General features: G+C 33.8%; 1 protein-coding gene across 1 annotated transcript in view; it reads left to right on the forward strand.

The window, feature by feature from the left end:
• The window catches only part of LOC107680547 (protein DENND6A-like), a 23,874-nt gene extending 3,561 nt beyond the window's left edge, over window positions 1-20,313 (forward strand). The window contains exons 4-19 of the mRNA XM_016476475.1: window positions 3,681-3,793; window positions 3,945-4,025; window positions 8,447-8,552; window positions 9,766-9,845; window positions 9,939-9,998; window positions 10,086-10,141; window positions 10,876-10,998; window positions 11,992-12,087; window positions 13,709-13,803; window positions 13,984-14,049; window positions 14,248-14,312; window positions 14,396-14,485; window positions 17,150-17,203; window positions 17,288-17,397; window positions 17,759-17,936; window positions 19,615-20,313. Coding sequence (XP_016331961.1) covers window positions 3,681-3,793; window positions 3,945-4,025; window positions 8,447-8,552; window positions 9,766-9,845; window positions 9,939-9,998; window positions 10,086-10,141; window positions 10,876-10,998; window positions 11,992-12,087; window positions 13,709-13,803; window positions 13,984-14,049; window positions 14,248-14,312; window positions 14,396-14,485; window positions 17,150-17,203; window positions 17,288-17,397; window positions 17,759-17,936; window positions 19,615-19,746 — 1,505 coding nt within the window. The 3' untranslated portion in view covers window positions 19,747-20,313. The remainder of the gene's footprint in view (window positions 1-3,680; window positions 3,794-3,944; window positions 4,026-8,446; window positions 8,553-9,765; window positions 9,846-9,938; window positions 9,999-10,085; window positions 10,142-10,875; window positions 10,999-11,991; window positions 12,088-13,708; window positions 13,804-13,983; window positions 14,050-14,247; window positions 14,313-14,395; window positions 14,486-17,149; window positions 17,204-17,287; window positions 17,398-17,758; window positions 17,937-19,614) is intronic.
• Window positions 20,314-23,157: the final 2,844 nt, after the last annotated feature.

Raw genomic sequence — 23,157 nt, forward strand, 5'->3', positions numbered from 1 at the left:
ATGTTTCTTGAGCAGTAAATCAGCATATTAGAATGATTTCTGAATGATCATGTGACACTGAAGACTAGAGTAACGATGCTGAGAATTCAGATTTGGATCACAGGAATAAATTACATTTTACAATATATTAAAATGGAAAACAGCTATTTTAAATTGTATTATTAATATAAATGTTATTATTATTATATTATATAATATTTTAAACTGCAGCCAAAATCATACAGACCAATTTTAACTGTAACATACTTTGAGCGAGATGCTAACGGTCTAATCAGATTCAGTGATCTATGCTAAGCTAAGCTAAAAGTGCTACCGCCAGACCCGGAGATTGGCTGAATGGATTCGAAAACGGTAAAACTCAACTGTTTAACTCTAGGGGAGTTGGAAAATGAGCCTATTTTCAAAAAATAGTGGAGTGTTCCTTTAATGGCATCCATTAACCTCGGTAAAGTCACAGTGTTGCAGTGATTTTCATTTATTTTCATTTTATTTTTTTATTTTATTTTTTGGGCTTAATACACAGATGAGACATTCTGCGCTTACAGGATATTCTGTTGTAAATGGTCTGTTTTAAAGATATTGTAACCTGCTAACCAAACCTGACTCGCCCTTTTACTAGAGGACATCGGGTTCTCATAGCCCATGATTCCTTGTTGCAGTGATTCGCCCAAGTTATCGCCATTGTGCTGTTTTGAAAAAGCCTCTCATCTCTGTCATCAGTTTCGCTGTTTTCCTCATGGAGGTCCGGAGTCAGATGCCGTGCATATGGATATTTGTGGCGTGCGTTAGTGTCTTCTCTCGCATGCTGTGGGTGAGGTGACCCACTCACGGCGGGAAAAGCATGTGGGTTGCTGTGGCAACAGAGTTCCTGCCACCCCATGCGATGTGAAGAAGTGCGTCTGTTGTGACATATTACGTGCCATTCGCTCTCTCTCAGCAGCAATGCCGCCAACTGCGCATTTGTTTCAGTTGTGTTCAGTAAATCTGTGAACGTCTTACTCAGAATGATGGGGGAGAATTCATGTATGAAGTGCACGGCTTGTTTATACACTGAAAAAATATGGTATAGAAACAATTTTCACTCAGAAATTGCTGGTAAAGTTCACAGATAATTACAAAGAATCAGCAAGTAACAAACTTAATTAAACTTGACATTTTGAAATGTTGTTTTCTTGTAAAACGTACTACAAAAATCAATAACTTCATGAAAAATGATTTTTACAGTGTAGAAAGCTGCAAGTACATTCTATTGGAGCTTGTAGTGGGAATATTAATACTTCAATTATGAATAAATTATAAAATTGTCAATAGCAGTATTTGAATAAACATTGAAATGTTAATGGCTGACATCACAAGCTTGACTATTTTGTACTTTACAGAAAAATGGCATTTTTTTTAGAAGAACTGATATTTTAAAATGTCTCCCTGTAAAAAAATATTTGTCACATAGTTATTTTAGTAGCTTTGACATACTAATATAGTTTTATTAATATTTTAAATCGGTTTTTATTTCTATTGCTTTGGCTTTCATTCATTTTTCATTTTATGTCTTCAGTTTTCATTTTAATTTTAGCTTGTTTTAGTGTGCTTTTGTCATTTTTAGTGTTTTTAATGTATATATGTATATATAGTTTTTATTAATTTTTTATTTTAGTTTGAGTTATTTTAGCACATAAAGTTCAACTAAATTAAAATGAGAAATGTTGTTGCAACTAGCTGAAATTAAATTTTTTCTTTATTTTATTTAATGTTTATTTTATTTCAAGTCACTATTTTTTATGTTTTAATTTTAGTTTCTGTTTTAGTTAACTATAATAACCCTGATTGGTCAACAAATTTATTTCTCTGTCTTCAGTGTTTTCTATGATAAGGCCCTTTTAATTATTATCTTGTAAATGTAAATGTTGACGTCACAACCATGAATATTTTTGAACAAGCCATTTTGTGCTATAATTTTCTTTACAGAAAAATGCCGTACATTTTGGTAGACCTGATATATAAAATTTTTTTTTAACTAGAAATATGTGCATTTATGTAAAAAAAAAAAAAAAAGCCAACCTATTATTCATCTGTCTTTAGTGTTGTCCATGATAATGCCCCTTTAATTATCATCTTGCATGTAGCCCTAGTTATTGATTAAAGCGTAATTATTAAATTATTGTTCTGATCATCTTGTGTTTGATTATTTAATGGTTTTCGAGATACAGGATGTAACGAGCATGTATCTGGACGATGTTCGTTCAGCAGGATTAGTCTGTAAATGTTGTGTAAATGCTGCTTTTTATAGACTCCCGTGGTGTTGAGGAAAGGGTTAGCCGAGAGCGTGAGCTAATCCATCAGTCACAGCCCGTAGAGAGAGCCAGTAATCCGGTTTCACACTCGCACAAACCACCTTCCTTGTTCCTTGTGGCCCACACACATCACTGTATGCAGAAAAGACCGAAATAGAGACAAACACGGCTGTCCTAGTCTGAACCTGAACAGTCGGTCTGTCCTGAAGACATCAGAAGTGATGTAGGAGTCAGTGCTTCTGTTGCTTATTCATCTCCAGATGGTTACGTAACTTATGGATTTTCCATCTGTATTGAATTTTTTGTGGATGTCATATCCATGTTACACTGCATACAGATTTTTTTAAAATTATTATTAATATAATATTTTATTATATCATTATTTTATTTATTTATTATTTGAGGTCTGAAGCTTAGTGTTATTTATAGTGTTTTACTGAGTTAATATTTAGTTTTATTATAAATAATATATGCATTATAAATATGCATAATATATGCAATAATGCATTTTATTGTTGTTGTTTTTACATCTGAAGGTTGGTGTTATTCTGTGATTTACTGAGAGTTTAAATTATTATATTTTATTTTATTATTAATAATATAATACATGTTACTGTTATATATTATTTTGTATTTAATTTAATTTTGTATTTCTTTTAGACCTGAAGCTATAATGTTGGTGTGATTCACTGAGTTATATTATACTATATTATATTTTAGTATTAATAATATATTTTATATGCTATTCTATATTATTTAGTATTTGTTTTATTTATTTAAAAAAAATGTTTTTTTTTTAAATATATGGAACTTTGTGTTATTCATAGTGATTCACTGAGAGTTCATGTAGTAATTATAAATGTTTTAAGACCCCATGACATCAAAATGGACTTTTTCTATTGTTGTTGTATTTATTTATTTTTTTTAAAGAATGTTTTGAGTAGGTTTTTGGTGTTGTGGCAAAAAAAAAGTTGAAATACAAATGTTAAGTTGACTTACGCATTTTAAATGTAATATATTTTCTGGAATATTGGAAATATTCATGGTAATGGAAAAGAAAAATTGATGTCATCACAACTAAATTCAAAGTGCCTTCATTGATTTCAAGTGTGGTTTTGCTGTGCTGTGATGTAAACTAAAGCCTCTTGGCTATTTTGAAATGCAAAAGCACATCAATTTGGTACCGTGGCCTTTATTTGCGAGAGATGATGCAGAATGGACTGATTTGGCAGCCTAAATATTGCGGCTGAAGTCAGATTTGTTTTGGAAAAAAACAAGCACATCAGATGAAGACATGGTTTCAATAAAATGTCCTTGATTCAGCCGGTGCACGTTTGCACTGCGTAGTTTTGCAGATAAAAACGTGAGTGTTTGTGCCTCTGCTCACAGGTTGTCTCGGGGACACACAGTTCTGCTTCCGTTTCCGGCAGGCCGCAGGCAGGAAATCGTCACTCGGATGTTTCCTCGACCACTTCGACCGGGATGCGCCGGTCTGTCTCAAGGTCAGTGCTGAGGACATCAACATCAACTCATAAGTCATAACTCAGCCTGTTAATGAAGTAAAGACTGCCTTAAACTGAGATTCTTCTGCAAATAGTCTGTTACGTGTCATTATTACTAATATGAAATGTGCTTGTTTTCTTCTTTCCACAGAGAGATCAGGGCTATTACTACGGGTATGTGTACTTCAGACAGGTGCGAGACAAGTCGCTCAAAAGAGGCTACTTTCAGAAGGTACGACCATGACGATTTATTTCTCACATGAACCTGAAGTCTCATGTTGATCGGAGAGGTGATGAATTTAAAGTGACATCTGCTATTTGTTATAACATGCAGGTCGCTTCTGGTGGTGCGACAAATGATTCCAGTGAATATTTGTATGTCTCATCCACCCAAGAGCTAATTCCTGGCCCTTTAGTGCATATTATAACTTATACAGCATTGGCTACGTGTATACTGCAGCTAAATTCAGTTGCTTAAAGGGAAAGTTCACCCAAAATTGAAAATTCTAACATCATTTACTCAACTTGAAGTTGTGTGAATTTCATTCTTCTGCTGAACACAGAAGAAGATTATTTTGAAGAGTGTGGGTAAGCAAACAGTTGTTGGTCCCCATTGACTTCCGTCGTATAGAATTTTTTTTTTAGCTGAAACCGTGGTCCTTAGTGATTCATGAAATCCGAGTGAACAGCTGTGAACAGCTGAGAGTCAAAAAAGCAGATCAAAGAACACAAAATTAATATCCATGGCTCCTGACGATATATTGAGTTCTTATGAAGCAAAACGATCATTCTGTGCAAGAAACTGAACATTATTCACAACATTATGACCTGTAATCCAGAGCCTCAGGCAAACGAATCATTCACGAGCGAATCATCCTTTTGAACTGGTTATTTTTAGTGAACTGGATGAACCAGTTCACCAAATCAAACTGAACCGTCTGAAACGGTTCACGGCTCAAGCAGCACAGATCTACAAGTAACTCAACCAAAACTCACTTTCAGACACTTGATAGTCACTTCGACTGGAAATTAGCCGAAATATCAGTGTATATGATCATATAATGAATGAATCATTCAGCGCTCCAGGTCCTCTAACAGTCACTGAACAGAGGACAGTTTGACTCGGACCGAAGACCGATGAGCTGCTGTACCATTTATATGGTTTCTTATGGTTTATGTAAAAAGAGGAGTTGATGAAGACAAGTTTATACACTTTATATACTTTTTGACATAAAATATCTTTCACATCATTATTAGGTGCTTTAATAATATCATTGTGTATGCGTTACATCATTGCCTGATTACATAAACAAACTGGTGTATTTGGATTAAAAACTGGTTACTTGGATCAGTTAATTGAAACAAACTGTCCGAAAGAACTAGTTTGTGGAGAAGAACCGTATTTCCCAGTTTGCCAGAGGCTCTGGATTACAGGGAATAATGTTGTAACTAATGTTCATTTTCTCGCACAGACCGATCGTTTCACTTCATAAGACCTTAATATATTGTCAAGAGACATGGGTATTAATTTTTTCTTACCTGTATAAGCTTTTTTTGGACTCTTAAGTGACGGTAGCCATTGACTTGCATTTTATGAATCACCAATGACCACCGTTTCAGCTGAAAATCTTTTATACTGTTCTGCTGAAGAAAAAAGTCACTTACATCTTGGATGGCCTGAGGGTGAGTAAATTAACAGCAAATTTTCATTTTTGGGTGAACTATCCCTTTATGACATACAGTATTTAAATACATATCAGAGTTGTGTCTCTTCTGTAGGCGTGATGCAAGAAATCAGAGGGAACGAGGTACATCTTGATTCAGCGTTGCCAGATCTTGCTAGAAAATACTGCGAACACAAACAAGCCCATAATAAAGCTAAACAAAGCCAAATATTGAAAATAAGACCAAATTATTGTGACCTGCTCCTGCTTATTTTATTAACTCGATGAACTGGATTGCTTTATAAGTCGAGCTCAAACAATAAGCCCAAAGGCACTTATAATAAATGAACATGGCAACACTTCAAAAGCATGCCCTTCAAAGCAGCTTTCCCAAACATAAACAAAACAGTCAACGGTGGTGTGGTTAAAATTGCTGAACATAACGAGTCTTTAGTCACTTTAATATTAATTTGGTCGAAAATAGGGGATGGCACAATTTCGGGTGAGTTCTGTTCCATAAACACACAAAATGATAATTTAGGGCATTCACTCTTGTTTTTAAATGTGTGTGTATTTGCCCATTATGTTCTTGTCCTCAACTCTGATTGGTCGAGTGGTGTGTTGTAGTGATTTGAGCAAAGTTGAGTGGTGTTTTTAGACAGTAAGGAGCTTTAAATGGTTTTTGGCTTTTTTTTTTTTGGTTCCCGTGTCCTTACATTAAAACTGAAAATCGGCCCCAGCTAAGATCAAGCGCAGCACTGAACAAGTCCCAACAACACTGCATCACCGCAACAGAAGTGTGAGTCTGATCTATCACCAGCGAACGTTGTTCACACCCTAAAAATAGAGGCGGAGATTAGAGGGGAGATCTGGAACTTTTCAAGAGCCTTTAATTCTCGTTATTTTTGAAGACGTCGAGTATTTCGACACCTAAACGCTTTGACACCGGAGCTTTCTGGGGCTTTTGCTGCCCTGTAGCTTCTTATGCAATTCTTGAGGTGATTCACTGCGCTTCAATAAAACGTTGTGGTTTGTGACATGAACGGACACAACCCGGTTTGTTTTCTTTACTAACAGAACCATGTTGCTTACTCTAGTTTCCTTACCACTCCCTACTGGTTTCAGATGCATTTGAGCAAGCATGAAAAATGTAAATTTGGTCATTAACCCTATAAAGCCTACGTATATTTGATGCGCAAAATTCAAATGATCAGCATGTTTATGACATACAGTATTTAAATACATATCAGAGTTGTGTCTCTTCTGTAGGCGTGATGCAAGAAATCAGAGGGAACGAGGTACATCTTGATTCAGCGTTGCCAGATCTTGCTAGAAAATACTGCGAACACAAACAAGCCCATAATAAAGCTAAACAAAGCCAAATATTGAAAATAAGACCAAATTATTGTGACCTGCTCCTGCTTATTTTATTAACTCGATGAACTGGATTGCTTTATAAGTCGAGCTCAAACAATAAGCCCAAAGGCACTTATAATAAATGAACATGGCAACACTTCAAAAGCATGCCCTTCAAAGCAGCTTTCCCAAACATAAACAAAACAGTCAACGGTGGTGTGGTTAAAATTGCTGAACATAACGAGTCTTTAGTCACTTTAATATTAATTTGGTCGAAAATAGGGGATGGCACAATTTCGGGTGAGTTCTGTTCCATAAACACACAAAATGATAATTTAGGGCATTCACTCTTGTTTTTAAATGTGTGTGTATTTGCCCATTATGTTCTTGTCCTCAACTCTGATTGGTCGAGTGGTGTGTTGTAGTGATTTGAGCAAAGTTGAGTGGTGTTTTTAGACAGTAAGGAGCTTTAAATGGTTTTTGGCTTTTTTTTTTTTGGTTCCCGTGTCCTTACATTAAAACTGAAAATCGGCCCCAGCTAAGATCAAGCGCAGCACTGAACAAGTCCCAACAACACTGCATCACCGCAACAGAAGTGTGAGTCTGATCTATCACCAGCGAACGTTGTTCACACCCTAAAAATAGAGGCGGAGATTAGAGGGGAGATCTGGAACTTTTCAAGAGCCTTTAATTCTCGTTATTTTTGAAGACGTCGAGTATTTCGACACCTAAACGCTTTGACACCGGAGCTTTCTGGGGCTTTTGCTGCCCTGTAGCTTCTTATGCAATTCTTGAGGTGATTCACTGCGCTTCAATAAAACGTTGTGGTTTGTGACATGAACGGACACAACCCGGTTTGTTTTCTTTACTAACAGAACCATGTTGCTTACTCTAGTTTCCTTACCACTCCCTACTGGTTTCAGATGCATTTGAGCAAGCATGAAAAATGTAAATTTGGTCATTAACCCTATAAAGCCTACGTATATTTGATGCGCAAAATTCAAATGATCAGCATGATCAAAACTTTTTGAAAAACCTGTTGCAAACAATTTTGAGCAATTTTTATTCATTGTATTGCATTGCATTATGTTTTGATCATAAAACTATGCAGAAATATCATCAACTAAGACATACAGTTTTATTGGGAGATACAGAGTGACAACTGATATTTATATCATTTTATGTAAGTAGTCTGCTATACTGTTATAAAGATCCCATTGATTTACATTACAAGCTTCAGAATTTCATCACTCTTTGGCCATATAAATATCAGCGTCTGCACTGAATTGCATATTTTTGCTTAACTGTTTTCCTCCATATTCTCACTTATTTCATACTATATGAGCCATAAAAACCTGATGTATCAAATGTGATACTCAGTAAAAATACATAGGCCAACATTTTGGGGGCTGCCAAGCCCATTCATAAAGGTAATTAATGCACCATATTTGAATGTATGCCCGTGTGAATGTACTACGTAGTATCTATTTTCTGTGCTATGGAAGATAAAAGGTCATAGCCGAATTATTCCTTTAAGAACCTGTCTGCTGTTTTGGCCTGGATCTCGTGAGGATTTTTGAGCTTCATGACATTTCTCTCATCGTGTATGCATGTGTGTGTTTCTCTCCTCCAGTCTCTGGTCCTCATCAGCAAGCTGCCCTACGTGACCTTTTTCCACTCTTTGCTAAAGCTCATTGCCCCAGAATACTTTGAGAAACAGGAGCCGTGTTTAGAGGCCGGTGAGTCCTGAAAACATGGACTACAGACTGTAAAACCAACAGTTATGGTGATAACAATTAGAGGTGTTTGATAAAGCAAGCTTTACTACAGCAATACTACTGTGGCTCACATTTAAGGTTAGGAACATTCAATTTCCTTTTCTAATTGGAAAACTCTGGCAACCACATACCAACACTCACTTCTCAGCCATATCATGCCCCTAGCAACCACATAGCAACACACAGAAAAACACCTTGGCAAATACATACAGCATGCAATGACTCAGTACCCCTTAGTAACTCCATAGCAACATGCAACAACGACCTCGGAATATCTTAGTAACTGCATAGCAACAAAAAAACAATGTGGAACACCTTAGCAGCCACATAGAAGCAAACAACAACTCAGAACACCTTAGCAACCCCATAGCAACATGATACAACTCAGACCACCTTAGCAACATGCAAAAATGACTCACAGCTCCTTAGCAACTGTGTAATACCTTGCCAACTGCATAGCAACATGTAACAACAACTCCGAACACCTTAGCAACTACATAACTTAGCAACTGCGTAACACCTTGGCAACTGCGTAGCAACACGTAACAACAACTCAGAACACTTTAGCAACTGCATAATAACTTAGCAACTGCATAACACCTTAGCAACTGCGTAGCAACATGTAACAACAATTCAGAACACCTTAGCAACTGCATAATAACTTAGCAACTGCGTAGCAACATGCAACAATGACTCACAACTCCTTAGCAACTGCGTAACACCTTGCCAGCTGCGTAGCAACATGTAACAACAACTCCGTACACTTTAGCAACTGCCTAATAACTTAGCAACTGCGAAACACCTTAGCAACTGCGTAACAACATGCAACAATGACTCACACTTCCCTAGCAACTGCGCAACACCTTGCCAACTGCTTAGCAACATGTAACAACTCAGAACACCACACAGCTACTGCATAATTACTTAGCAACTGCGTAACACCTTAGCGACTGTGTCGCAACATGTAACAAAGAGCTCAGAATTTCTTAGTAACTACTACATAGCAATATTCCTCCATTATAAAATTGTATGTTCTATATATAATGTTGCCTAATCTTGTTTTTTGCTGAAATCTATGTATTGATGGTATTGGATTGATGATGTCGCTTTGGAAAAAGCGTCTGCTAAATGACTAAATGTAAATGTAAATGATGAATGTATTTTTGCATTGAAGCGTGTAATGACATTGACCGCTGGCCCACGCCGTGTCCGGGGAAGATCCTCACACTCCCCATCATGGGTGTGGTCATGAAGGTAACTGCTATTTTCTTTCTTTGTAAGATATCAGGTCAGTGTGTGAATATCCATAGCACTTCATTAACGGCCGCTGTGGTCTGTTCTCCTCAGCTGCGCATCCCCACGTGTTACGACAAGCCTGGAACGTCTCAGCTCGTCCAGTCTGCGCCGGTATGAACCGCATGCTGCTGATGTGTCATGTTCACTGGGGTCACATCAGTTTGCTCTCATGTAATGAGTCTAATCTTTCATTCACAGAGCGACAGTCTGGTGTCCATCATTCTGCCCACCGTCCATGAAGTGGATCTCTTCAGGTAAAGCATGTTTATTGTGTGCTAGTGTGACTGGTACATATTGTGCTATATGTCATAGTTGGGCTGCATTTGTTTATTGCTTGTCCTCTGGGGCCTCCTGTTGGTGGCTGAGAAAAGTGCAAGTTGTTCACATAAACTAGTCTCTTCTGCTCAGCAAGGCTGCATTTATTTAATAAAAAATACAGTAAAAACAGTAATATTGTGGAAACATTTTTACAATTTAATAAAAGTGTTTTCTATGAGAATATGTTTTAAAATGTAATTTATTCCTGTGATCAAATCTGTATTTTCAGCATCATTACTCCTGTCTTCAGTGTCACATGATCCTTCATGTAGAAAGCATTCTAATATGCTGATTTGCTGCTCAAGAAACATTTCTGATTATTATCAAAGCTGAAAACAGTTGTGCTGCTTCATATTTTGTGGACACTGTGACACTTTTTGTTTATTATGATTCTTTGATGAATAGAAAGTTCAAAAGAGCAACATTTATTTGAAATAAAGAAATATTTTATCTAACATTTTAAATGTCTTAATGTTTGATCGATTTAATGCACAAAAGCATTAATTTCAATCTCAAACTTTTGAACTTTAGTGTATTGGTCATAAATTGTTTACTACGACTCCAAATTTCCTCCAAATTGTCTCCAAATTTCACATATTATGGTGTTGAGAAAAACAAAACCTGTTCATTTCCATTTTCCATAATGTTTTCATTGTTTCTTATGTTGCAGGTGTTTCCATCCAGTGTTTTTTCATATTCAGATGTTATGGGAGCTCGTGTTGCTCGGTGAAGCATTGGTGGTCATGGCTCCTTCACCGGCAGAATCTTCAGACACTGTGTTGGCATTGGTCAGGTACAGCTAATAATAATAATAATAATAATAATAATAATAATAATAAAATATTAAGCCATGAGAGGTGATGTTATAGTGATTTTAACTCTTTTTAGAACTCTTAACTGTTAAAATCACTGTAACGTGTGGCCTCTTCTAGCTGGCGTTTGTAAAACAGTGCTTTGATTTTGAATAAATAATCACTATTGATAATTAATGGAATAAGTAGGATTATTCTATATAACTAACATCATAAAAAATATTTTCTTGAAATAAAATTTCTCGTTTTAATTTAGTTTAAATTGATGCACTAAAATAACTAAAATTAAAAAAAGTTAACAAATATAATTAAATTAAATGAAAGAATAAAAAGTAAAAATGACAGAAACAGAACTAAATTACTAAAAATATACAATAAATATATATGCATAAAAAAACTGATTCAAAATAGTAATTTTTATTCATTTTATTTGCAACATCATGTTTCTCTCTGATTGCACATGAAATGTTTTTAGAAATGCAAGCTGGCGAGTGAACTCTAGACGTGCACAGAATTCAAACAACCGTCATTCATCAGTTCTTCCTTTGTGTGTTTATTAAATTGAAATAATTGGATAATGCTGTCAGCTGATAATAGAAGTATAGTGCATTTTAACGCAATTCTCTTATTTAAATCCATTCCAAAGAATTCTGCAGATTTTTCCTTCAGAAATTGTGCTAAAAAGTCCAGATTCAGTGAGGGTCCAAGCACATGGGGTTCAATGCAGTACTTAGCAGACTCTGTTTCTGGAAGCTGAATGTTTCCAGAGTCACATGCTGTGGTCGACCTTGAAGAAGGGCAGCTAGATAAGTCTGAAGTCACGTGATGTGTGTGATATAGAGACTCCAGAGACACTGTTACGCACCACACATACTCGGTGTTTAACGTGAGCAGAATATTCTTGACCAATAAAAGAGCAGATGCTGACTTCTAGATCACTTTCTAAAAATCCAACCCCCTCTGTCTCTGTGCAGCTGTATCTCTCCTCTGTGCTACTGCAGTGATTTCCGGCCGTATTTCACCATTCATGACAGTGAGTTTAAGGAATACACCACTCGAACGCAAGCTCCGTAAGTAAACCATGTGTAAAAGATCTCACATGTGTGAAAAAAGAAATTAGATGTGTGAGATTCAGCTCTTTTTCAGTTTATATATATATATATATACTGTGTGTATATATATACATATATATATATATATATATACTGTGTATATATATATATATATATATAGTGCTGTCAAACGAATAATCGCGATTAATCGCATCCAAAATAAAAGTTTTTGTTTACATAATATATGTGTTTGTACTGTGTATATTTATTATGTATATATAAATACACACATATACAGTATATATTTTGAAAATATTTACATGCATATACATTTATATATTTATAGTCTTATATTAGAAATAAATATATTTAATATATAAACATAACATTTTTCTTAAATATATACATGCATGTGTTTGTATTTATATATACATAATAAATATACACAGTACACATACATATATTATGCAAACAAAAACTTTTATTTTGGATGCGATTAATCGCTTCCAAAGTAAAAGTTTTTCATGAAAACACAATTTATATAACTGTATAATACAGTTATATAAATTGTGTTTTCATTAAATGTATTTATAGTAATTCTAATTTATTTATTAATATATTGTATTCAATTATGAAATATTTATTTGATATTCTATTAATAATAAACATAATTATATTAATATAATTTGAGTCCATTTCAGATTTTTTTCCAAAAAGCAAATAAATAAAAACCAGTGAAGCAACAAGGACTGTTCCTGTCCTTATTTTTATATAAAACACACAATATAATAACATTTGTATACTGTAATTGTTTTCATCACATTTATTTATAATAATTATAATTATAATAATTATAATTTCTTTATAAAGACAGGTAATAGACTGTATTAAATATTGAGATATTTGATTATAATAAATGTAATTTATTATGAAATGACTTAATGGCAAAATAAATAAATAAAAATCAGCATTTGTTTGAGTGACATAACTGAGTTGCTATTTATGTTTAACCTACAATATATGAATGTTTCTAGCAAAGTTAATTGTTTTCATTAAATGTATCTATTTTGCTATCATTTGTATTTATTATCATATTTAATATACAGTATGAAATATATTATAATTTGTTATAATAATATAATTTAAATGAGTGAATAATTTGAGTGAAGTAACTGAGGGACTATTCATGTTCCAGTAATTTAATTGCTCCTAAAATGTAATTGTTTTCATTAAATGTATTCATAATTACAATAATTTAGTTTATGAATATATTTAATATACGATATTTTAATATTAATTTAGTTTTATTATAATATTTTATTGTAATAAATGTAATTGATAGTATTATATTTTATTCTAGTATATAATAAAACCATAAATACAGTAGTATGTATTTTAAAGTGTGTAGTAGTGTGTGTGTGTGTGTGTAGACAGGTGTGTAATATTTAGTTTCTCATTCTTTTGACCTACAAACGCAGCGTGTAATTCAATCAGTGTCACGATTAATGATCGTATGACAGATGAGATGCTGTTCTGCGTTCAGATCGATGGATGAGGATATTTCTGGAGGTCAGACAGGAAGTGTTTGTGACACTCTCACTGGCTTTCTCTCTTAACCGTACGCTGTGTTTTTCTGCAGGCCTTCAGTCATCCTGGGAGTTACCAACCCATTTTTTGCCAAAACTCTCCAGCACTGGCCTCACATCATCCGCATCGGAGACATGAAGCAAGCAGGTTCTGGCCTTTAAATATCATCTAACTGCATGTAGAATTAGACTGTGATGTATTTGAGGAATATTATGACTCTCAAAAGTTTATATTAGAAGTAAATATGTTAAATTATCATTAAAGATGGTTGTTGGTCATTGAACATGCTTCGTTTTTTATTATAACATCTTAATTTTTTTTTTAAAGGTGAGATGGCCAAACAAATGAAAGTGAAGAAACTAAAAAATCTGAAGACTTTGGACTCAAAACCTGGTGAGACAAAAAAAAAAAAAGTTTCTCATTTATTCTGTTTTGTGTTCATACAGGCTTGATTTAGTACTCGTAAAATCAGATGTACCACCAAATCTAGTCTCTTACCGATAAACTCCAAACTGTAAAAGCAAATAAAGAAATAAGACTGAGCGTTTGTTAGAGTATGTGAAGGATTATTGGTGTCGCGTCTGGTCTCAGGTGTCTACACTGCATATAAACCGTTCCTGAACAAAGACGAGGACATTATCAAGCAGCTGCAGAAGGTGAGTGTCTCTCTGGTGTACTATATCGCTGCTAAAACATTCAAGCGCATCTATTCATCTACTATTTTTGCGGTTAACATCAGGGAGTCCAGCAGAAGCGCCCTTCAGCGGCCCAGAATGCAATTCTGCGTCGATATTTCCTGGAGCTCACGCAGAGTTTCATCATACCACTGGTAGGAACATTTCATCGCATGCAAAATCAGTCACGCGACGCCGTTTACATGTGCCACAATCGTTATATATTAAATAAGTGGCAAGAAGAGTGGGATACATGTACAAATAATACATTCTATGAAATACATCCGGAAATTTCAAACAGATTTTTAATCTCTTTTAAAACTAGATTTGATCAAGTGGTATTTACCAGATGTCGCATAGGTCATACAAGACTGTCCAGCTTTTAATGTACACACTGCAAAAAATGCTTTTCTTACTTGGATTTTTTTGTCTTGTTTCCAGCCAAAATATCTAAAAATTCTTAAATCAAGAATGATTTTCTAGACAAGTGCAAAGTATTGTCTTGTTTTCAGAAAAAAACATGTCAGAATTAAGTGAGTTTTTGCCTGAAACAAGTAAAATAATCTGCCAATGGGTAAGCAAAATAATCTTGTTTTTTGTTTGAAATAGGATTATTTTGCTTAGCCCATTGGCAGATTATTTTGCTTGTTCTAAGCAAAAACTCACTTAATTTTGACTTGTTTTTTCTGAAAACAAGACAATAATTTGTACTTGTCTAGAAAATCCTTCTTGATTTAAGAAGTTTTAGATATTTTGGCTGAAAACAAGACAAAAAAAAACTAAGTAAGAAAAGCATTTTTTGCAGTGCAAAGAACTCTTTTATGAAGTGAACTCACTTAAAAGAGTTTAGTCAAATTTTGCCAGGAAAAGTTTTAGAATTTTTATCACGTTAATGTACAAAATCTTGTGTGATATATAACTTGTGTTTGTTTGTTTGCTGGTTTTTATTGTATTTGTTATATTTGTATTTTTTAAACAGTTTTTGCCATGAAAATCGCTTTTGATGCTGACATGGCATTAAATAAATATATACTACTACTATTACTTTACATGTGCCACAGTGTGTCCTGAACAGTGTTAATGTTAACTAATACTGTTAAAATCACTGTTGTTAATTGAAATCTGAAATAAAATAAAATATAAATATTGCATGAAATTGTTTTTTAAAACGTTAACAAAATTTAGTAGTTGCCTTAGCAACTATATGAAATAAGTACTAAAATGACTAAAAATAAACCTGAAATAACGCTAGATAGAAATATTTAAAATGACAAAAGCACAAAATTATTAAAACGAGGACATTATCAAGCAGCTGCAGAAGGTGAGTGTCTCTCTGGTGTACTATATCGCTGCTAAAACATTCAAGCGCATCTATTCATCTACTATTTTTGCGGTTAACATCAGGGAGTCCAGCAGAAGCGCCCTTCAGCGGCCCAGAATGCAATTCTGCGTCGATATTTCCTGGAGCTCACGCAGAGTTTCATCATACCACTGGTAGGAACATTTCATCGCATGCAAAATCAGTCACGCGACGCCGTTTACATGTGCCACAATCGTTATATATTAAATAAGTGGCAAGAAGAGTGGGATACATGTACAAATAATACATTCTATGAAATACATCCGGAAATTTCAAACAGATTTTTAATCTCTTTTAAAACTAGATTTGATCAAGTGGTATTTACCAGATGTCGCATAGGTCATACAAGACTGTCCAGCTTTTAATGTACACACTGCAAAAAATGCTTTTCTTACTTGGATTTTTTTGTCTTGTTTCCAGCCAAAATATCTAAAAATTCTTAAATCAAGAATGATTTTCTAGACAAGTGCAAAGTATTGTCTTGTTTTCAGAAAAAAACATGTCAGAATTAAGTGAGTTTTTGCCTGAAACAAGTAAAATAATCTGCCAATGGGTAAGCAAAATAATCTTGTTTTTTGTTTGAAATAGGATTATTTTGCTTAGCCCATTGGCAGATTATTTTGCTTGTTCTAAGCAAAAACTCACTTAATTTTGACTTGTTTTTTCTGAAAACAAGACAATAATTTGTACTTGTCTAGAAAATCCTTCTTGATTTAAGAAGTTTTAGATATTTTGGCTGAAAACAAGACAAAAAAAAACTAAGTAAGAAAAGCATTTTTTGCAGTGCAAAGAACTCTTTTATGAAGTGAACTCACTTAAAAGAGTTTAGTCAAATTTTGCCAGGAAAAGTTTTAGAATTTTTATCACGTTAATGTACAAAATCTTGTGTGATATATAACTTGTGTTTGTTTGTTTGCTGGTTTTTATTGTATTTGTTATATTTGTATTTTTTAAACAGTTTTTGCCATGAAAATCGCTTTTGATGCTGACATGGCATTAAATAAATATATACTACTACTATTACTTTACATGTGCCACAGTGTGTCCTGAACAGTGTTAATGTTAACTAATACTGTTAAAATCACTGTTGTTAATTGAAATCTGAAATAAAATAAAATATAAATATTGCATGAAATTGTTTTTTAAAACGTTAACAAAATTTAGTAGTTGCCTTAGCAACTATATGAAATAAGTACTAAAATGACTAAAAATAAACCTGAAATAACGCTAGATAGAAATATTTAAAATGACAAAAGCACAAAATTATTAAAATGAAAATGAACTGAAAATATAAATATTAAAAATGAAAAAAATAAATACTGTAATAATATTTAAATAATGGTAAAATAACACTGCATGCTAAAGTAATAAAGTCTCATGCTTTAAATTCCAGACAGTAAATTCGGGACATAATGTTATATAATAATGTTATAATTAATAGTATATGGTTGATTTGCAGGAGCGATATGTGGCCAGTCTGATGCCTTTACAGAAGAGCATCTCTCCCTGGAAAGTAAGACAGATTTCTTTTTCCCTTTGAAATGAATAGATTTTGCAACTTTTATGAATGCTCACAATGTCTTCTCTCATCTCCCAGAGTCCTCCGCAGCTGCGGCCGTTCATCCAGGAGGAGTTTATGAAAACACTGGAGAAGGCCGGACCTCAGCTCACCTCACGACTCAAAGGAGACTGGATCGGCCTCTACAGGTACAGATTTGAATAATAATTCTTATATATAGTAGAATATCATTGTTTTTGCCTAAATATTCGGCAGCACAACTGATTTCAACAGTGATAATAAAAAATAAAAAAAGTGTTCCTTGAGCAGCAAATCAGCATATTAGAATGATTTCTGAAGGATCATGTGACACTGAAGACTGGAGTAATGATGCTGAAAATTCAGCTGCGCATCACAGGAATAAATTATATTTTACAATATATTCAAATAGATAACAGCTATTTCAAATTGTAATAATATTTCACAATATTGGTCTTTTTACTGTATTTTTGAGCACATAAAATGCAGCCTTGGTGAGCACTTTAATGTTTCCAAACTTGACTCGCTCAGGCAATTCCTGAGGTCTCCAAACTTCGACGGCTGGTTCAGGAACCGCAGGAAGGAGATGACGCAGAAGCTGGAAGCTCTTCATCTGGAGGCGCTGTGTGAGGAAGACCTGCAGCTGCGGATACAGAAACACACGGAGGTGGAGACCGTCGACCTGGTGCTCAAACTCAAGGAGAAACTGGTGAGTGCTGCACTCATTCTGTCTGCAAAATGAGAATCTGCTGAATATGTGCTCACTCACCCTCAGGTCATCCAAGATGTAGATGAGTTTGTTTCTTCATCAGATTTAGAGAAATGTAGCACTGCATCACTTGCTCAGCAATGGATGCTCTGCAGTGAATGGGTGCCGTCAGAATGAGAGTCCAAACAGCCGATAAAAACATCACTAATGTTAAATGGCTTTAAAGAAACAAGCTCATCTACATGCTGGATGGCCTTTGCTGTGATTGGTCTGCTGGTTACTCCAGATATCCAATCTCATTTCACAATATCTAAAATATTGTTTTGAAATGCCTGAGACAAAATCTGATTTGGTATAATTACTTCCCAGAATCATCTCACACAATTAATATTCATGCATCCAAATGCAAGATAACGTGACAGCATTTCTTTTTGCATTTCAAGAGATTTAATATGTAGGAAAAAATTCTTGCATGCATGCCTGGTTGTTTCAACTTTTTATTATTTAATAACTGATATTTTACACGGGAAGTGAAGATGTTGTTCTCTTGAAAACATGGAATGGAAACTGCGCATTGTTTGCAATATTTTATGCCATATTCCAATTTAATTCACAACTTTGGCTGGAAAAATAGCTATTTTCACATGCGATTTTCACTCAGAAATTGCTATTAAATTCCTCAAATAATTACAAAGAAACAGCAAATAACATTGAAATAAATGTGAAATTTTGTAGTAGAAAGACTGAAAATAGTATTTTCTTATAAAACTGAAATAATCTTTGTTTACATTTTTATTTTACAATTTCACTCAGAAGTTGCTTGTAAATTTCACAAAGAAACTGCAAGTAACTGAATTAAACATGATTTTTAAAGTTATATTTTTGGTAAAACATGCTTCAGTAATCTTTGTTTATATAAAATGTGTAGGAAACATTTTCGCTCAAATTGCTAGTAAATTTCACAATTAATTACAAAGAAATGGCAAGTAACACACTGAATTAAACCTGAACATTTTGAAGTAGAAAGACTGAAAATTTTATTTTCTTGTAAAAGGCACACCCAAAATTTTTGTTCACAGTTTCAAAAAATCTTTTTTTACAGTGTACAATTTCACTCAGAAATTGCTAGTAAATTTCACAAATAATTACAAAGAAAAGGCAAGGAACGCACTGAAGTAGAAATACTCAAATATAATAATAATAAAAAAAAAAAAACCATGATTCAGTTTTCTTTGTTTATAAAAAAATAAAAAAATACAGTGTAGGAAACAATTTCGCTCAGATTGATAGTACATTTTCACATAATCAATGTTTAGTAAAAAAACACATTGAATGAAACCTGACAATTTCGAGATAGAAAGACTGCAATTTTATTTAATTTTTAATTATTTATTTATTTTGTAAAACAAGCTTCAGTAATCTTAGTTTACAACTTTAAAAATGTAAGAAAAAAATTACAATGCAGGAAACCGTTTCACTCAGAAATTACTAGTAAATTTTAATTACAAAGAAAGGCAAGTACTTGAATTAAATGTTAAGTAAAAAAGACTGAAATAGTATTTTCTTATAAACTTTACTCCAATAATCTTTGTTTATCATAATCATTTTTACAGTATGTACGTTGATTGCATAAATATGTATTTCACTATATACGTTGCTTTTCCATCTTGTGTCTCAGACTCAGGCCGAGAAAGATCAGCTTCCTGTCAAACCAGGAACTCTACCCAAACTGCAGGCCCATATCGAGCGCATCATCCTGTCTCTTCCAGAGGACCTGCAGGGCATCTTACACAAACCGCCGAGCCCCTGACCCTCAGCCAGCACTGACAGACCAGAGCAGAGCGGACGGGGTTAACGGACACGAACCCGCTGGACTTCCACGCGTGTGCCGCATTTCTGCTGGATCCTCCTGTAGATCTGCTGCCCTTGAACGGACAATGCTGGCATTGCCAAAACCGCACAGGAAGTGACTGCGCCCGAGCGCGAGAGGTGCGAATGATGGCAGAATGACACGCGCGTGTCTTTAAGCTGTACGTCTCACCGTGTGAGATTAACATTCCCTTTGCTTTTAAACATGAAGATGCTGTCAGGGAAGAGAGATCTGGGTCTGAATGGAGATCTGTGAATGATTGTGCTGTGACACCAGGACGTCTGGAGGAAGAACATCAAATCTGCTTCACAAGATCCAGAACAGTCAAGAACATGCCCAGGTCATATTTCACCCCAAAATGAGGAAATTTTATTTTGCGTAAAGAAAATGAAGCCTATTTGAAGCCTGTTATATATATATATTTACACAGTGGCATTGTTTTTGTTACAATCAGGTTATTTCACCTGAACTTCAGGGGGTGTGTGTGTGTATATATATATGTGTGTGTGTGTGTGTATATGTGTATATATATATTCTGTAATGATCCAGACATTTTCTTATTCTAATTATGATCATTCTCATTATTATATCATTTAATGGAAGAAAACCAGCACAACAATTACTGAAATAATATTTAACAATTTAATACTTCACAATGTAAATGTAAATTCTGTCAAAATGGAATTTGTTGCATTATAGTAATGAAGTTTTATATTTTCATGGTAATTAATCACCACAGAGTTTAATAAAAAAAAAAATTTCATTGTATTAAAATTGAATTAAAATTTCACTTTTTTTTACATTGTGGTATTTGCATGATAATTAAACACAAGTATTAAATTGTGAAATATTATTTCAGTAATTTTTTTGCCTTTTTTAAAATCAAGTTATGATGCAGTAATGAGAACTGTCATGGATAATGAGAATAAGAAGTATTCAGTTGGTAAATATTTCAGTATTTTTTTTAATCAAGTTATAATGCAATAATGTGAATTATCATGGATACAGAGAAGAAGAAAAGGTCAAATCCTTCAAATCATAATGGCTCTCAAAATGGGCTTTTATTTATACAATATTTTTTCAATTATATTTTGGGGCGAAACATTCCCTGGAAATGTTTTGAATCTTTTAATTTTGTAATATTGCAATAACAGGTCTGTTTTACAGAGAGCAACACTACAGGTGCATCTCAATAAATTAGAATGTCGTGGAAAAGTTAATTTATTTCAGTAATTCAACTCAAATTGTGAAACTCGTGTATTAATCCACGACATTCTAATTTAAGTTGCACCTGTACTAACCTATAACTGATGATGAAGAGACACTAGTGTGAATATATTCATCTTTTCGAGCTCAATAAGCACATTATTGCAGGTGTCTGGCATTAATTAACTCTCATAATGAAGGCAAACCCAGCAAAGACCAGTGCAGTTTTATATATGTATTTATTTTTATTTTAACTCATAAACTGACTAACCACAAAAGGGAAAATAGCCATCGTCTTTTCCTTTCCTTTGCACCTTCACTGACCTGAAAGAACTAGTCTAGTTATTTTATCATCAGTGCCGTCGCTTTGAGATTGTGGTCTTCCTTCGATTCCAAAATCATATACACATAGTCTTTCAGAAAATGATATTGTATTGTATACTTGCACACAATATAGACGTCAAATACACACGTTTGAGCTATAGAGGTGAAAATGGTTTGTTTTGCAGTTTCTCGTGCCTTTCGTTTTCTGATTAGTTTGATTTGAATGATTTTGCATCTCTTTTAGGACCAAGTGTGTCGTTTTGCAATGCTTTAATGTCACGTGACGGGATGAAATACATTTTATGTGATTCTTTGACTTTGAGAAAGAGCTTGTTGCACTTTATCTGTCGAATGTGTCGAGCAACAGAAAACGATATTCTAGGTGTTTCTATTCAAAATGTGCATAACCATGGCTTATAAAAACCCATTTTTATGGCTTGTGCTTCACAGCTTGTCATATTCCATGACGTAAATGCATGTTGGATATTTAAAGATGGAAATGCAACCTTTCTGTTGGTGCCTTGAGCTTGAAAGACAAAGCGGTGAGCGACCAAAGACCGTCACACTATCTAATCCATATGAATGCTTTATTATATAGGATGCTGGTTCTGTTTTGTCACAGCAGAGAATCATGGGACGCCTTATGGATGTGGTTTCTTTCATGCACACGGTGCAAACCTGTGAAAACTGGTTGTTGGGCAACCATTGGTGTTTTATATTTGAAGAACAAACCTATTTTAACATGCTTGAATTTTATAGAGGTATATTCTAATACACAAATAACGAATAGCTTTTGACACGATGCCTGTTTGTTATACTGATGGATATTTTCTAACATCTGTATTTTTGATCTGCTCATTTCTATCGGTAGTTACTGTACAGGATGTTTTATTTGTTCCCGTGGTGATTATTATAGAATGATATAAATGGAAAAGTACGATTTTTGTAAAACAAGTAACCGTGTACACCGAACCACAGTCAGATGTTTCAGCATAAACAATATTTTTCTATCAAACCATTAACCACTAATGTTTTTTTTCCTCTGTAACCATATTACGCACAGTAGCTTTTCAATAGAGTATATTTCATTGTTCTGTTACCATCATGAAGAACAAGTATATTTTTTCCAGGTGTAAATAAATGTCAATAATGGAGCTGTTTCTGTCCCATTGCCTCTTCATTCTAGTATCTATTTAATTTTAATATTCTAGTGTAGAAATCACTCAAAATTATATTATTTTTGAAATAAATGTTTGGTTGTACACTGAAAAATTGCTACCACAGTAAAACAATTGTAAGTATTTTCTATTATATTGTAGGTTCTTTCTTTTATATTTTAAGTGGAAAAAAAAATACATTACAAATACATTGTATGGGTCAAAATTATTGATTTTTCTTTTATGCCAAAAATCATTAGGATATTAAGTAAAGCTCATGTTCCATGAAGATATTTAGTAAATTTCCTACCGTAAATATATCAAAACTTAATTTCTTATTAGTAATATGCATTGCTAAGAACTTCATTTGGACAACTTTAAAGGCTCAACTTTAAACTCTAATCAAGGAAATATAACTTCTGTTGTCATCTTTTTAAAAACGGCACAAATTGCGCTTGAACCATTTTGCGCGAAAACTGAGGAACACTTGCATAAATGTTTGGTTTTAGATTATAAAAATTGTACAATGATCATTGTTACCACAGTGAAAATTACTGTAAATCGGTCATATTCTATGAAAAAATAATTAAATTAAAATTATTTAATGCATAACAATATTAATACACATAAATAAAACATGAAATAAATAATTTAATTCTTTTGT

The sequence above is a fragment of the Sinocyclocheilus anshuiensis genome, unplaced genomic scaffold, assembly GCF_001515605.1.
Source record: "Sinocyclocheilus anshuiensis isolate Anshui unplaced genomic scaffold, SAMN03320099.WGS_v1.1 scaffold308, whole genome shotgun sequence".
Taxonomy (NCBI): domain Eukaryota; kingdom Metazoa; phylum Chordata; class Actinopteri; order Cypriniformes; family Cyprinidae; genus Sinocyclocheilus; species Sinocyclocheilus anshuiensis.